Raw genomic sequence first — 16,798 nt, 5'->3', positions numbered from 1 at the left:
ATGTGGTAGGCATAGATACAGGGCTCATATGTGATCCTGTCTGTTTGACCCTGTAGCTAAGGAGGAGTTCACACTGAATTATTTTACGCGGAAACCGTGCCGCAAAACGCGCCAAAAAACGGCCGAAAATGCCTCCCATTGATTTCAATGGGTGGCAGAGGCGTTTTTTTCCCGCAAGTGGAAAAACCGGCTCGCGGGAAAAAGAAGGGACATGCCCTATCTTCGGGCATTTATGCCTCTGACCTCCCATTGACATCAATGGGATGCAGAGAAAGCGTACACCCGCTGCGTTTTATGCCCGCGGCACTCAATGGCCGCGGGCGAAAAACGCAGAGAAAGACTATGCGAAAATCGGCGTGCAGGCAGAGGAAAATCTGCCTCAAAATTCAGAACGGAATTTTGAGGCAGATTTTCCTCCTGCAAAAAACGCCGTGTGAACACAGCCTAAGCCTACCACAAGGTAGGCTTGAATACAGGGCCCATGAGACAGGATCGCACATGGGCCATGTATATAAGCCTACCATGTGGTAGGCTTAAATACAGGGCCCTAGCAGGAGGTAAGGTTTTACTTACCCTCTTCTTCAGCTCCGGGTGCAGCGGAGGTCCTGACGGCATCCAGCGTCACAACGTTGTTTGCGGCGCACTGGACCTCTGCTGCGCCCGGGAGCGAGGAGGGTAAGTATGCGGTCTGTTACTATAGTAACGGGCCTGTGTCATTTATTAAAGGTTTACTACTGTGTCATTTGAGGTATATACGTTATGTGTATTCAGAATCCTGACCACTTCTCTGTGATTTACTGCACAGCAGGTGTAGTCTCGCGAGATTACGCTGTAAACTGTCATTTACAGCGAGATCTCGCTGTGCTGTGCTGTAGTCTCACACAGACGCTACAGAAGTGGTCAGGACTCTGAATAAGAATCCCGTCCTGGCTGGAGGTAATGTATATTCATTGTCAGGACACTGCAGTAATGTTATAGTGTGTTTATGTGGCTGCACATAGCGATATAGCTATATCACTATGTGCAAAGTAAATGAATGGAGAGAAGTGTATGACGCTGATTGGTCACTGATTGGTCAGCGTCATACACTCCTCTGTACAACGCCCACTTGGCCATATAGTAAAACAGGCCCAGTTGTCCATTGAGAAACTTATTGGCATAAAGCTAATATAGGTCATAACTCTGTAATTTTTCTAAATAAAAAACACTGTTGTAATCTACATTACAGCTCCGATCACATCATGTACAAGATAGGGCACTAATAATGTGGTGACAGCGCCTCTTTAAAGTAGTTGTCCGAGATTTATTTTTTAAGTACATTTAAAAATTGCATAATATACTTACCTGTGCAATCTTGCTTCTGTTCTCCGTTCTGGCTGCTTCTTCCTTCTGATCACATGAGCTCTGACGTCACCTTTTCAGCCGCCTCCACTGGTGTGTCGTATCCCGATCACATGGTCTCGTACCAAAGAGACCTCGGATGGTATACGACACGTCACTGGTGACGTGTCGTATATCGGCTTCTTCTGCTTCACATCCCGTAACGCGCATGCGCTGTTCTCGCGGTCCCTGTTGTTCTGCGCGTTACAACAGAACAAGTGACGTGTCGTATACCCGGCAAGAATTCAAGATCAACAACGGAGCAGAGAGAGACATCAACAGTCAAGTTCCCGACGGCAGGATCTGGAAACGGGGCCACTTTGGAAAAAGTAAGTATATTACAAATGTATTTATATTTATAACTTAAATGATTTAAAGGTGATATTAAAAATATTATGTTATCTCGGACAACCCCTTTAAGTGTTTAGATGATGCAACCAATAGCGACCGTGGCATCTAAGGAGATTAAAAGTGGGCGGGGGCTCCCTCTGTCTGCCCATCAGCACCCCACAATTCGTGCTGATGGGCAAAAAAAAAAAAAGTAAAACCGTTTAGTAAAAAATTAAAAATACCCCCCCACGAAAAAATAAAATAAATCCCTTTTCTCATTAAGGAATATTTTATGGTTTAAAAATAGTAAACAATAAAAAAAATACACGTAGGGCACTGTAAAAATTGTTACGGCCCGTAGAATAAGGCCTCATGCACACGACCGTATCCAAGTGCATAGCCGTGATTTTCAGGTCGGTCGGTCGGCCGGCCGCAGACTGTCACCCGCGAGCCGTCCGCAAATCGCTGGCCGTGCACATGGCCGTGTGCATTATTTTCTATAAGCCTGGACCGCAAAACACGGCCGTAATAACACATAGCTGTTCTTTTTGTGGTCCCGGCTCCTGGGCCATGCACGGACCGCGGAAACCACGGTCGTGTGCATGGGCCCATTGAAATGAATGGGGCCGCAAAAATACGTTTGTGTGCGTGGGGCCTAAAGGTAATATAATATTTATACCACATGGCATAAAACAAAAACAACAGTGGCGAGTTTCCTTTTTTTTTTTTCCACTTCCCCCAAAATGTCAAAAAGTTTTTTCAATAAATGACATATACCCAAAATGGTACTGATAAAAACTACAATTCGTTGCGCAAAAAAAGAAGTCCTCATATGTCTACGTCGACAGAAAAATTAAGAAGTTATGGCTCTTCAAATGCAGAAATAAAAATAATTGCTTGTCGCTAGAATGGTAAGAGCAGAGTTCACAGCAGCACAGAGTATTTCAGGAGATGAGCATGCGGATCTTGTGCGGGGTGGTGACTTACCAATCATGTGAAGGTGTTATTGAGGACAGGAGTGGAGGAGAGGTAACAGACTGAGAGCTACGTAATGGTAAGAGCAGAGTTCACAGCAGCACTGAATCTGCACGCTCATCTCCTGAAATACTCTGTGCTGCCTTAAACTCTGTGGACACGTCAGGATCCTGTTTCTTTTAAATGCTGCACTATAGCGCAGCCTTATATAGTGGATCGAGCGGGTTCCCCAGCAGCATTTAAAAGAAACAGGATCCTGACCTGTCCACAGAGTTTAAGGCAGCACAGAGTATTTCAGGAGAGGAGCGTGTGATTGGCTGCACAGGCCGTGGCAGCCTGTGATTGGCTGCAGAGGCCGCTGCAGCCTGTGATTGGCTGCAGAGGCGGTCACCTGGGATGAAGCGTCATCCCTTGAGGCCGGCCTTCTGACGTCATCCTGACGTGCGTGACCGCCACTACAGCCTGTGATTGGCTGCAGCGGCGACATGGATGAAACGTCATCGCTGGAGGCCGGACAGGAGGAATGTAAGTATGAACTTATTTTTTATTTATTTTTATTACATTAAAATTGTATTTTCCGTGCGCCGAGCATGTACTGTCAAGGTTGCTGAAAGAGTTAGTGCAGCCCATTAACTCTATCAGCACCCTGGACAGTACCATGCTCGGCGCACGGAAATTACAGGTGCGGTCAGAATCAAACTTTTTCGTGAAATTCGGCGAACTAGCCGAATCAAACTTTTCATAAGTTCGCTCATCTCTACTTGGGAATACTGGTTGTAATGAGTTGCACTTTAGTTAGTACTTGGAGACTGACAGGTACTTATGAGGACAGTAGCTGACATGATGGGGGCTCTGGCTGGCACTCAGGTAAATCTTGGGTTGGCACATAAGGGGCACTGGCTATCTTATCTGGGAGTACTATGGCTAAGGAAGGGGAATATTACAAAACCCCCTTAGGCTACATTCACACGGTGCGTATTTTGCTTCGGGAAAATACGCACCAAAACCGCAGCAATACGCAGGAAATGTGCAGGTAAAAACCGCACCTAATCGTGCGTTTTTCGACAAGTTTTCATCTATCTATCTATCTATCTATCTATCTATCTATCTATCTATCTATCTATCTATCTATCTATCTATCTATCATCAGTCTGGGCGGGAGACAGTAGTGACAGGACGGGGCTGGATGAAGGAGCAGGCGGGGTTTAGTGTTTAAACTATGGGCAGAGTTTCAGGGTAGTCTCGGTACGTTACCTCGCCGCCGCTCCATCCCCCGACACCTCCTCTCTGTCCAGGGCTGAGATACGCGGGTGCCCCCAAGCCTGGCACCGCGGCTGCGCTACCACCGGAGTCTGGCACCACGGCTGCGATACCACCGGAGTCTGGCACCACGGCTGCGATACCACAGGAGCCGGGCACCACGGCTGCGATACCACAGGAGCCGGGCACCGCTCTAATGCACCAAGGAGGAAACCTGAGCAGTCCAGCGGAGAGGTGAGGACGAGACTTTCACTGTATAACGCTGCACTTTACAACTTGTGCCCCCCAACCTGAGGGAAACTACAGCCCCCAGCATGTGCTACTCTGCCGTCAGAACATTAATGGGGGTTGTAGTTTCAAAACAAGGAGCACAAGTTGTAGTCTCACCAGACACAGGTATACAGTCAGCTGTATACACGTTATTATAGGTAGTGTCACATATATATCCTGTGTTGGCTCACACTTGATGTTTGTAACATTTTTGAACAATTTGCGCCATTTTCAGATCGTATTTTTTTTTACCCCCCCCCCCCCCGAAGGACTATGATTAGTCGCATGTGATGCAAAGTATTTACCATTTTCTCATTTGACACATGACAGACGGTTTCATAGCATGTGGTGTATTTTGCAGAAAATTGCGCACAGGTTGATAGCGAGCGTCACGTGCTGCAGATTGTATAGTGACCGTATTAATGCGGAAGCCCCAGATTTACAGACACATCACAAGTTTCCATTGTTGGAGGTCGGTGAGCTGGGGCCCCGACCGTTCACTAGATTGAAGGGTGTCCATCATCATCATCATAAACGCCATATAAGCTAACGTTGATTCGGCGCCCGTAGACTATAATAGGACTGGTATGTGCATGGAGATTCCCTTTAATTTTACTGATCAGTGATGTCAATGTCCCCTCAATGACTTGCTGTACGTTTTCATACATTGCAGTCATCTTCTGTCATGTTAGAAATTCTATTCATGTATCTATATAATGTGTTGAGGTGCTGCAATGAAGGGGCCACTGTGCTGTGAATGAATGCTGTGGCCCCTTAACTCTGCTGATAGTTGGGGCCCCCAGGGTGCGAACCGCCATGGATCACGCTGCACAGGCCATTAATGTTACAGCTGGAGAACCTCCTTAAAGGAATTGTCTCACAGTGACAACCTCTGTCCGTATATTTTATTGGGGCGTCTGAATGTCATAGACCACTGACCTCCCCCCTCCCCCTCCCCTCTTAATTATTGGCAACACCTGTCAGGTGGAATTAGTACGTTAGGTAATGTCCACACGGCAGATTCCTGCAAGGAATCCACGTCAAAATCCACGTGAAATCCGTCAACAACTCGCGTGTCATTAATTTTAATAGGAAATGTGGGCCAAATAGCGAAAAAAATAGAAATGGCGTCTCACTACTTGATGCAAAAACTGCGTCTGGTAGCCACACGCGGATAAGCGGCAGCGGCAATTGCAAATGCACAGCGGAAATGTGAGGCTCAGCCTCGGATTTCCCCCGCAGGTTCTCGCGCAAATCTGTGATACATTTTTACCCGGCAGAATAGACCGTCGTGTCCACATACCCTAAAGTGTCCCCTTTAAGGCCTGTCGTTGCGCTTCCTCCAGATATGTTCCCCCAGCCGTAGAACAACAAGTCAGTGTTTCAAAGGGCCTTATAAAAATGAGATCTGGGAACTGATGGGTTGCTATAGGCGACTGCTTCTTAAAAAATCTTCTCCATAGTGTTCGCTTCCATCCTAAACAATAAGACCATCATGCCAGGTAAGCAGCTTCTAGAAGCGTGAAAGTGAAGTCCGTTTTCTACACTTCTCAAGCCTTGAGGAGCAATCATCAGGTCTCTCCAGTTTGTAAAGTGAGCCATTCCAATAATAGCTTTATAAGACCTTGTTCACACAGTGCAGATTTGCTTCAAATTTTGCTTGCATTTTTTAAGCCAAAACAAGGAACGTAACCTAAACAGAAGAAATCTATAAAGAAAGGCCTTGTAGGTTTGTTCTCCTGAATCCAATTCTGGTTGTGGCTTAAAAAATGCATGCAAATCTGCACTGTGTGAACATTACCAAACAGGAAATTGGCAGTGGTGCAGCTCCCTGAAGCATCACCGATTAGGTCTGGCGTTCTGCAGCCGCCGGCCATATTGGCAATACGTACGCATGGTCATATGGGCACTGTCTACGATCACCTTTCAAACGGAGGACATGTATACATTTTTAAAAAAAACATATATGTGGTCAGTCTTTTTGCTTAATAAAGCGTAATAAAGTTATTTCATTTATCAATTCGTGATAGTTGGGTTAGAAGGGTTTATCTGCTGGTAGCAGTTTTGTATATATTAGTTCCAATTCCCGCCAACTATCAGGGTCGTTTTCTTTGAGATGTTAAGCAAAAACCAGGAACAGAACGTTAATGGAAGACATTATAGGTCTTTTCTCCTGGATCCAATTCTGGTTTTGGCGTAAAAAAAAAAAATGCACGCAAATCTGCACTGTGTGAACAAGACCTTTAGTATTTTTTTTTCATAGTTACAGGACACCTGTTAGACCATGAAGCAGGTGTCCTAAGATGTGCTTAGGGAGGACAGAAACCTCTCGTGGAGCAAAAGGCTTAATAATCCTACGTGCTACATAGTGGTTCAGACACAAACATATGTCTACCATACATTTTCTGCACTGGACAACTGGACTGTGTTGGGTATGTGTCCTGAATGTGGCACTTGACAGCTGCTGCCTCCATGCAATCACTTGATACTCCCTATTCTAAAATAATTCAGTACCCCAGGAAACCTTCCAACATAATAATAGTTCATGTACTTAGCTAGGAATAATAAATAAGAATAATAATTATTTATTTCTAAGATTTCTCAACCAAGAACACAATATTTTGTTATTATGTTGGTAACAAGTTCTCTTGAATTGCGATAATTCCCTAAAGTATAGAAAGAGGAGTGGATTGTTGCGATGAAACATTGTAGCAGTTGCTCACCTCCTTGGATACAGAGGATACAGATGCCATAAATAATGCCTGTATTCTGCTATGGACAAATAGGTATTTGCTATATGTTACAGGATATTTGTAAATACCTTCACTTTTATTTAGTCTTTTTGTTGTTTTTTTTTTGCAATACACGCACAAGAAAATATCTCTGTATTTTCGATTTATTTTGTAATAAATCTAAAGAATTCCCAAATATTATTTAGGGCCTGTTCACATCACGTTTTTGCTTTCCTTCAGAGGTGTACGTTGGCAGGAGTCCTGACGTATACCTCCGACGGAAGGCACAGATCTATCCCACTGTATACAGTAGTGGGATATGTTGCCCGAATACCCCGGACACAGCACTACTTTAAGCCCGGGCTTTCAACTATGGGTAGGCTATCAGGAGCTTTCAACTATGGAGTCCCCGGCTAGAGCATCGCAAGTACTCTGGCCGGGGGCTCCTGTCTTGGGAAAGCCATTGACATCACTGTCCACATGGACCGTGACGTTAGAAGCCTAAAAAAAAACACAGAATCCCAGTCCAGAGCATAGGCAATGCTTTGGACGGAGATTCCACTCCCGGAGGCGCCCCAGATATCACTGACCACATATGGACAGTGACGTTAGGAGCATTAAGATGCCGGAATTCCTGGCCAGAACGCCGGCAACGCTCTGGCCATGGATTCCGCTGCTGGAGGAGGCCCTGACGTCACTGTCCATACATGGATAGTGATGTCAGGGGCTTTAAACTACGGCCCCCCCAGCCAGAGAAGTGGAAGCGCTCTGGCCGGGGACTCCGGGACTGGAGGAGCTCCTGACGTTACGGTGTAAGTTTTTTTTTTTTTTTTTTTTTTTTTTTTGCAGCATCCGTTACAATGGAATAGTGTAGTAGACTACGTTATTCCATCGTCCTAAAAAAAAAAGATACATATATTAGCCAGATGGAGGACACTCTTTTGGCGTCAAGAGAAAAGAGCTTTCCCAATGTACATTCTAAATGTGATGTGAACAGGCCCTTAGTAGGATTATTACTATTTTTTGCCTTTAAAGAGGATCTGTCACTAGTTTATTAATGCTCCATCTCCTAACTAGTCTAATAGGTGCTATGATGCTGATAATTACAGTGTAATTTGTTTTCAAGAACGTCTATTATTTGTAAAGTTATGTGCATTTTTCTAAATATTCTATACTTGCCAAATGGGAGGTGACTTTTTCTTTTCACTATGGGCCGTGTAATGTTTTCTGTATGACACTGTCCAATCAGCGTAATACAGTTCTCCTCTTCCCAGCCCAGCAACACAGCGTGATCCTATAGTATACAGCTTCCATTCCCAACTGTGTTTTCAACTGGTGATATCTCCGGTTGTTTCACAGCTAGAACTGCGATGGTGAATCTCAAAGATTAGAATCTCTTCCTTCATATGCCACCAGAACCACTGTTATAGGTGGTGCATTTGAAGTGATCCCCCTTCCCTCCAACCTCAGTCTCACACAGTGTGTGAAGCAGCTTCATGCTGATAGGACAGCGTCAGAGGCTGTGAGGAAGCTCCACCTCAGGAGAATCGCTGCTGTTACCTCCCACTTGGCTAGTATAGTCATTTGCATATTTAGAAAAAAAGCTCATGACTTTTAAAATAATAAAAATTTTGGGACACAATTTTCACTTGAATTATCAGCGTGACAGCGCCTATTCGATTAACTAGGAGATAGTAAACTAGTGACAGGGCTTCTTTTAGTCTAAAACCTCTAGCAGCCATATGAATAGCGATTCCCCAGAAATTCTTCTGTTTCAGTCTACAAGCTTCTCAATGACAAGTTCATCATTACTGTGACCGTATCAAACCTTGTTACTATTTGTCATTTGGGTCTTCGCATTACGCCTCATGTGAGCGTCCGTATTTAGGAGCCTGGTGGTTGCAGGTGTTCTCTATGGGAGAAGGTTCCTTACTACAGATCTGTGGGAACTCCATCTGCTGTCATAAAGGGTTCATTCATTTTCCATTACAATTTGCATGAGCCTTAATATGTCCAATATATGATATATTCTATATATAGACTCCAAACAAGTGTGTAATAAGGGCTGGGCACTGCAAATAACAGAACGTACCCCCCATGTCACAAAAGCAGCTCCATAACAAATTCACATACCATAAAGAAACAACCAGAGCTTTTGACGCCAATATATATATAAAAGTAGTAAATTTTATTAGACAAATAACATGGACAATTAAAATACAGAAAGATACAACTCTAGTGTGAATTGCGGAGACAATATCAATATTTGTTGCTAGCTCAAATATATGGGTGTACATATAAGTAACTAAAATGATCGAGACACTTTTGACACCAATATACCCTCCCTCATAGGAAGAAAAAGTTCTCTTAGAAGAAATAGCTGTGAAATACAGATCTAATAACTAGTGAATACCAGAAGAGGGTATAATCCAAGTGACATTGCTGTCAAACGAGTCATATGTCAAGTCATGAACTCACCCATAGATAGCAGCAAGAAATGGTAAGTGGTGTCAGCTCCGCTACATGAACCCCGACGCGCGTTTCGCCACGTATGCTTCCTCAGGGGGATGTGTAGTTATGTACGTCCTGTCGCTACCCTTTTATATTCCCTAAATGGTGTAGTTCGTTGGATGTGCCGCGGCGCATCTCCGCCGATGCAGCCGGAAACGAGGCATGCCCCACATCCGGCCCCAAGCGCGGCAGCACGTGCCCGGATTCCCGACGCGTCATGGGAGTTCCGGGCATGCGCAATGCGCTCATGAAGGCGGAGGGGGGATGCATCGGAGACAGCCGCCGCAGCGGACATGCGCACCACATCACAACAAAGGTTTGTGAGAACATCGGCCAGTGTGTTATGCAGTGATTATGTGCCCTATCATATATCATCACACTATACTGGGGCTATGTCGGGAAAGTTAACCCAGAGACCACAAGGTCCTGCTTTGCTCGCAACTATGGGACCAGCCTATCTATGGGGATTGTAGTTAGATGGTCACCCAATTTATAACCCTCTATGGGAAAATTAGTGTATGGTCTAGAGAGAATATATAATCATGATAATGAGTGCCTAAATTAAAAAATAAGTGAAAAAGTCTATCAGAGTCAGTGACAATTAAAGAAAGTGCCACAAATGATGAAATAAAGTGAAAATACCAATAATATAAAAAGAGTGAAAGCTGGGGATTTATCGAAATAAATAAAACACTTTTTTTGTGTGTGTGCAAAGGAACACATAGAGATACAATGTGAAAAAACATTACAACAGACATTTTAAGGGGTACATAATGACCCAATATATATATATATAAAGAAACCCCCCGTACACCCCCTAATAAAGGGGGAAGAACGAGATACCTTTGGAACCATAGACACGCAAAAGAAGGATTACAATAATGTAAAATTCTTAAATAAAACCCATGTGTGATTATCACATTAATTATATACTCAAGATTATATTTTTTATATACATTTTTATACACATACTCATAGACCAGAAATTCTCAAGATGATACCCAATGTGTACCAACCCCAAGACATCAAATTCCATAGTCAAATATACCATTTAAACATAGCCCAATTCTGACAAATATACTTTATATTATTGAAGCACAAATAGTCCAGTTACTGTGTATAATACAAAAATTCACTGCATTTCAGGCCGATCCCGGGAAAGATCATATAGGGTGCTTGATGTATCGCACATAGAACCTAATAGAGAGGACATTTAAAACACATAATTAGTACACAAAATATTAAAAAGCAAGAGAACGGTAGAGATCAGAATTACAGAAAAGGAACAAAACTGAGGTTCTCATTCAGTCCCTGTGGTTTCATGGATCCCAACATGACTATCCACTTACATTCTTTCTGTGCTAAAACCCTCTTCACATTGCCCCCCCTGATGCCACCGTGAACTCGATCGATACCTCTAACTGAGAAAGTTCTGGGATTGCAGCCGTGATGTACCTTAAAATGTCTAGGTATAGTTTTTAATTGTGTCAAATCATCCACCTCACTGGCCCCCAAAATATCTCGTACGTGTTCTCTCGTACGGATTCTCAACTCACGAGAGGTAAGTCCTATGTATATCTTTGAGCAGCCACATGTGGCATAGTATACCACATGTGTCGTGCTACATGAGATATATTCACGGATATCAAACTGTCGTACTCCGTCCGCTGAGGAGAAGTTAGTGGCCCGACAGATGTTAGCACAGGCTTTACATTTACCGCACGGGTAGCATCCCTTTCTCGGTCCACGGGAACCAAAAGGGGGTATCTGGTGTGGGACATAATGACTTTTTACAAGAAAGTCTTTGAGATTCCTAGCTCTTCTCGCTGTCATTAGAGGTCTATCAGACAGGTTTTGGGCCAATTGAGGTTCAGATATAAGGATGGGCCAGTGCTTCTCCAAAATAGTTCGCATCTTATTCCACTGCCCATTATACGTAGATATAAACCGTACCCCAGTTTCCTTGCTTTGTTGTTGTTTAAGTTTGAGTAGGTCAGAACGCGACGTCACTTTAGCTCTCCTATATCCAGATTTTATGACTCTGTTACTGTATCCTCTATCTCTGAATCTGTTCCTCAGATCTGCAGATTGCCGTTCGAATAGAGCATCAGAAGAGCAGATCCGCCTCATCCTGAGAAACTGCCCAACCGGGATGGCTTTAATGGTGGATGGAGTATGGGCTGATGAGGCATGCAGCAAGGAATTAACCGATGTAGATTTGCGATATACATCTGTGTGTAAGAAGCCCTGGGCATCAGAGAAAATCCGTATGTCCAGGAATTCTACTCGGTGGCAATGGTATTTATACGTCAACTTGATATTAAACGGATTCAGGTTAAGTTGCTGCATGAAACTCACCAGGCCAGACTCCGATCCCTGCCAAATAAAGAAAATATCATCGATGTACCTTAGCCACATCTGCACCTGGTCAGCAGCGTGGGCGCCGTCCCCAAGGAAAACCTGTCTCTCCCAAAGACCAAGAAACAGGTTTGCATAGGACGGCGCACACGCCGCCCCCATTGCCGTACCCTGCTTTTGTAAATAAAAGCAGTCCTTGAATACGAAAAGATTATGACTTAAAATAAATTGCAATAGTTCAAGGATAAAGTCACATAATTGGCCATCCCGGTTGCCGGTCCCCAGGAAGAAACGGACCGCCTCCAGCCCATCTTGATGTCTAATACTCGTATAGAGTGATTCAATGTCTGCAGTCACAAGGAACATATCAGGTTCAATTTGGATCCCATTGACTCTGCCTAGGACATCCGTCGTGTCCTTAACATAACATGGCAAATCATATACTAGGGATTTCAGATAATGATCGATAAATTTACATGCTGGATCGCATAGTCCATCTATCCCGGACACGATTGGGCGTCCCGGGGGGTCAATGGGATCCTTGTGGATCTTTGGTAAAAGATACAGAGTAGGGATTTTAGGGTCGTCAATAATTAGACCATCGCGTATTTTTTTGGGGATCGTGCCCTCATCAAAAGCTCTGTCCACAATTCTCCTCAATTTCTGAGAGAAAAGGTGGATTGGATTTGTAGGCATCTTCTCATATGTCGACCTATCACGTGGCTGCCTGAAGACCTCCTTCTCATATTTTACTGTTGGCCAAACTACAACATTTCCCCCCTTGTCCGCAGCCTTAAACACTACATCATCCAGGGCTTGAAGTTCTCTCAGTGCCTTTCTTTGGATGTGAGTGAGATTGTCCTTACTGTTCCTTGTTGATAATTTTTTAAAATCCTCCGTAACCATTTTTGAGATTGTATCTTTCTGTATTTTAATTGTCCATGTTATTTGTCTAATAAAATTTACTACTTTTATATATATATTGGCGTCAAAAGCTCTGGTTGTTTCTTTATGGTATGTGAATATGATATATTCTGCCTGACTAAATCTACTTTACATGGAAGGTTAGTCCTGATTTCATCTAGTAATTTATTTGAAGGTGAACCCTGTCCCTAAACATAGTTATAGTTTACCAATGTAAATTATCAAATGAAATTATTATTGTTATATAATCAATCTTTTGCTAAACAAATGCACAAATTTACACAATATAGCAAAGCATGAAATGTAACGTTTGATATTTTGAATTGTTGCTTTGCTTGTTCTCTACATAATGTTTATATATGAGGTAATAGTCATACAGTAGGCGATTGTGTTAGATGGGGGTGTTGGGAGACAGCTGGTGTCGGGCACTGAGGGGCATAGGCTGAGACTTTCTCTGAGATGTAGGCCGATGACCTGGGTGCTTGGCACGATGTCCCTCCTGAGTTTTGCTACTCTTTCTACCTCTGTAATTACAGGGATCAGACAAAAGTAGTATGTAGTGAGCTGAAAAATATCCGGCTCAAAATAAATAGAAATCCACATCTCAATCAGTAACATAGACACGTGTAACGGATATAGGGGTTTATGTAACACCCTGCATATGACCGAAGCTATATCATTATTCACACCATTAATTTATACATAGAAGCAATATATCTAGTGGCAGGGACTGCATAAGAAATTTCTGGGTCTGACACAGTGAGATGGTGAAGGGCCGCTAGGCCTAAAGTTCAATGTTAATGGAATGTGTTGAATTACTGACTGATCAGGAAGAAATGTAATATATCCCTGTAATGTGCAGTAGAATCGATTTTAAAGGGGTTGTCCATTTTTTTTTTTTAAATGTATTTGTAGAATAGGAAATCCATACAGTTTTCTAATATACATGTATTAGAAATCCTGCTCACATAACTTTATTATAAGATAATTGTAGCCCCTGTCTGCACAGTAGTGTGGTATAGCCAACAAATTTGTCCTATGTAATCCATCAATGGGATAACTGAATAGAATAAAAAATGGCGTCAGTCATGTGACTACCCCCCCCCATCGCAGCTGCAGGGTGTGACGTCACTATAGAAATGTCACCGCAGCTGGCAGTGATTGACTGCTGTAGGTTTCAGACCAGTGTAAGATATAAAGGAAGGTGTTATTAGTGGGGGTCTCCTGTAACACCTGGTATAGACTACCTAGCCCACAAGCCTACCTGGATGCCGATCCCTGGCTAGTTGCAACTTGGTAGATGTCTCAGGTACAGTGACGCAGAGTAGCACAGCGTAGCGGGAACAGACTTCAGCGACACCATGCAGACTTGTAGGAGAAGGAGGTGCGCTTAAGCGAAGTTAGGCAGCAGGCAGGGACAATGAATGACTGAGTTATTGAGTTGGCGTAGGGGTGCAGAGTTTAAGGAATCCCCTGTTCGTCACCCTTAAAGTGTGGTTAAACTTTCAACAAACTTCTGACATGTCACTATGACATGTCAGAAGTTGTGATCGGTGGGGTTCCGAGCACTGAAAACCCCACCGATCCCTAAAACGAAGAGGCAGAAGTGCTCGGGTGGGCGATGAGCCTCTTTGTTTCTGAACTGCTTTTTGTAGAAAGCCGATGTAACGGTGTACCGGCCCACAGACTTTCTATTGAGTCCGTACACTGTTACATCGGCTTTCCGAGAAACGCAGATCAGAAAACGATCTGTGGGGGTCTCTGTGCTCGGACACCCACTGATCAAAACTTCTGACATGTCACTATGACATGTGAGAAGTTTGCTGAAACTTTCGTTACCCTTTAACTCCTACAAGGAGTAATGGATTTTTCCAGCAACATTTTAAGGTTGCGGTTCCCAGGAGACAAGGTTCTGTTTAGGCCAGTGGTCGGTACATGGATAATAAAATAAAGCGCGATCAAGATGAAAGCCAAATGAAAAACAGGAGAACCACAGAGAACAGTAAAAAATGCCAGGAAACTATTCCCAAGCTGATAACCAAGCACTGGAAGAATGGGGAAATTTCCCTTTAGGAGCCTGGGAGAGTGACTTCACATGCCACAATGGGTTCTGAACCTGTGACTGAAGCTTCGCATCGCCAGCAGAGGAGAGCTGTGGCCACCCGTCATCATCGTAACGCCACAGCTTTGGGTCGACCGACACGCTGCCCGCTGGGCAGAGAAGTGCTCCGGCAGCTTGTGTCGGCCCACAACTGACATCTCCATTCTCAATGGTCGCTTTTTATTAAAATTATTGGGTGGAAAAAAAGAGCGCCAAGTGCACGATCCTCCTCACCGATCAAAGTATTATGGCATGCTTGATTGACGCGCCATAAAAGTGCGTTAGCTGGAAATTGCTTTCATGTCTTGACATGCATGTATAATACTCTCTTTCCTCCTGGGGTCATGTCGCTCCATTCATGCAACGACGGTTAATGGATTAAAACTGTAAGAAAAGTAAACCTTTCCATTTCCTAGTTACCCAGCAGTACAGAACTTGTGAGAACTGTGTCCTTCTTGCAGCGATGAGACATATTAGCCGTTCAGGGTGTTTGCATGACTGGGCATGTGTCCTGCTTCAATAATAACCTGGATTATAAACACATGTCTGCTGTACTAACAATTGAATACATTGCTTCCTTCTAGAAAACTGAAATACTTTTTTGCTTGGCTGCGGCTGCATGTGCCAGAAATATGGTACGAAAATTGCTTAAGAAATGTTCTTGGTTGGGAAAGCACTGACTGACGTTTGAGTTACAACACTGCTTGCTTTCAGTGGATGCAATCCTTTTGTGTCTTGAGCCAATATTAAAGGCTTGTTCACACAGTGCAGATTTGCTGCAGATTTTGCATGCGTTTCTTTAAGCCAAAACCTGCAACGGAACCTAAACAGAAGAAATATATAAAGAAAGGCCTTATAGGTCTGCTCTCCTGGATCCAATTCTGGTTTTGGCTTACAAAATGCAGGCAAAATCTGCCGCAAATCTGCACCGTGGGAACCCAGACTTAAGGGGGTTGTCCAGAATTAGAAAAAAAGGTCTGATTTTTAATCCAGAAACAGCGCCACTCTTGTCTGTGGACTGTGTCTGGTATTGCAGCTTATTCCCATTCAAGTGAATATATCTCTAAGAATGTCTCTTTTGCTCAATAATAATCATATTGATTTTAAAGGATCATTATCAGACAATATTAGATTGTGTTTGAAAAGAGCAGTCTAGGAAGTAAGACCTGGTGCACACATCTGTATTATGGATCCATGTGCAGATATATGAATGGCACAGGAATTGTGATGCTGCTTCCCCCGGCGATGACCACTAAATGCCGGGGGTGAAAGAAGCCAGACCGCTGGAAACTAGGAAGCTATTGGACCAGTTTTGCTATCTGTGTCCCTCCTGCATTTTTGTACTATGCCGGTGGGAATCATGATGGGAGGGTTGGAAATGTGAAGGGGGACCTGTCTCCCATAGACCAGGCTGTTCGCCTCGTTCGTTGGACTACAGTTCTAGTGGTCTTTGGGGGTCCCAGACGTCAGACAATCTAATATTTTTCATTTATCATGTGGATAGGTGGAACACATTTATGTTGGGGAACCCCCTTAAAGATATTTTCACCTTAAGGCCAGATTCACATGAACGAGTGCAAAGTCAGACGTGAAAAACTCCAGTGTTTCACGTCCGAGTTGAACCCATGCAGGTCCCGTTTTCACGGATCCCCATAGACTTGAGTCTATTGAGGGATCCGTGAAAACTGAAGAAAATAGGACATGTTTTATTTTTCAACGGACCCTTCAAATAACGGCCGTGTGAACAGCACCATTGAAATATATGCGTCTGTGTGACGGCCGTCACACGGACCTATACCACGGTCGTCTGAATTCGGACTAAGGCTAAGTTAACCGGTAGCCTAAACAATGCAGAATTTCCGTGCATAATTGACATGCTGCAGACTGAGAATCCCCACCGGTCAGTTTCCACTCGTCTTTTCTGCTAGTTTTTTTACACGGCGTGCGGATGAGATTT

The 16,798-nt window shown here is 43.8% G+C and overlaps 1 protein-coding gene across 1 annotated transcript in view; it reads left to right on the top strand.

The window, feature by feature from the left end:
- Nucleotides 1-3,954: 3,954 nt before the first annotated feature.
- The window catches only part of ARHGEF3 (Rho guanine nucleotide exchange factor 3), a 268,161-nt gene continuing 255,317 nt past the window's right edge, over nucleotides 3,955-16,798 (top strand). Inside the window, exon 1 of the mRNA XM_075833917.1 lies at nucleotides 3,955-4,179. Coding sequence (XP_075690032.1) covers nucleotides 4,142-4,179 — 38 coding nt within the window. The 5' untranslated portion in view covers nucleotides 3,955-4,141. The remainder of the gene's footprint in view (nucleotides 4,180-16,798) is intronic.

This window comes from Rhinoderma darwinii, chromosome 7 (genome assembly GCF_050947455.1).
Source record: "Rhinoderma darwinii isolate aRhiDar2 chromosome 7, aRhiDar2.hap1, whole genome shotgun sequence".
Classification (NCBI taxonomy): Eukaryota; Metazoa; Chordata; class Amphibia; order Anura; family Rhinodermatidae; genus Rhinoderma; species Rhinoderma darwinii.
The sequence above is the reverse complement of the archived record's forward strand: the minus strand, read 5'-3'. Positions and strand labels throughout refer to the sequence as shown.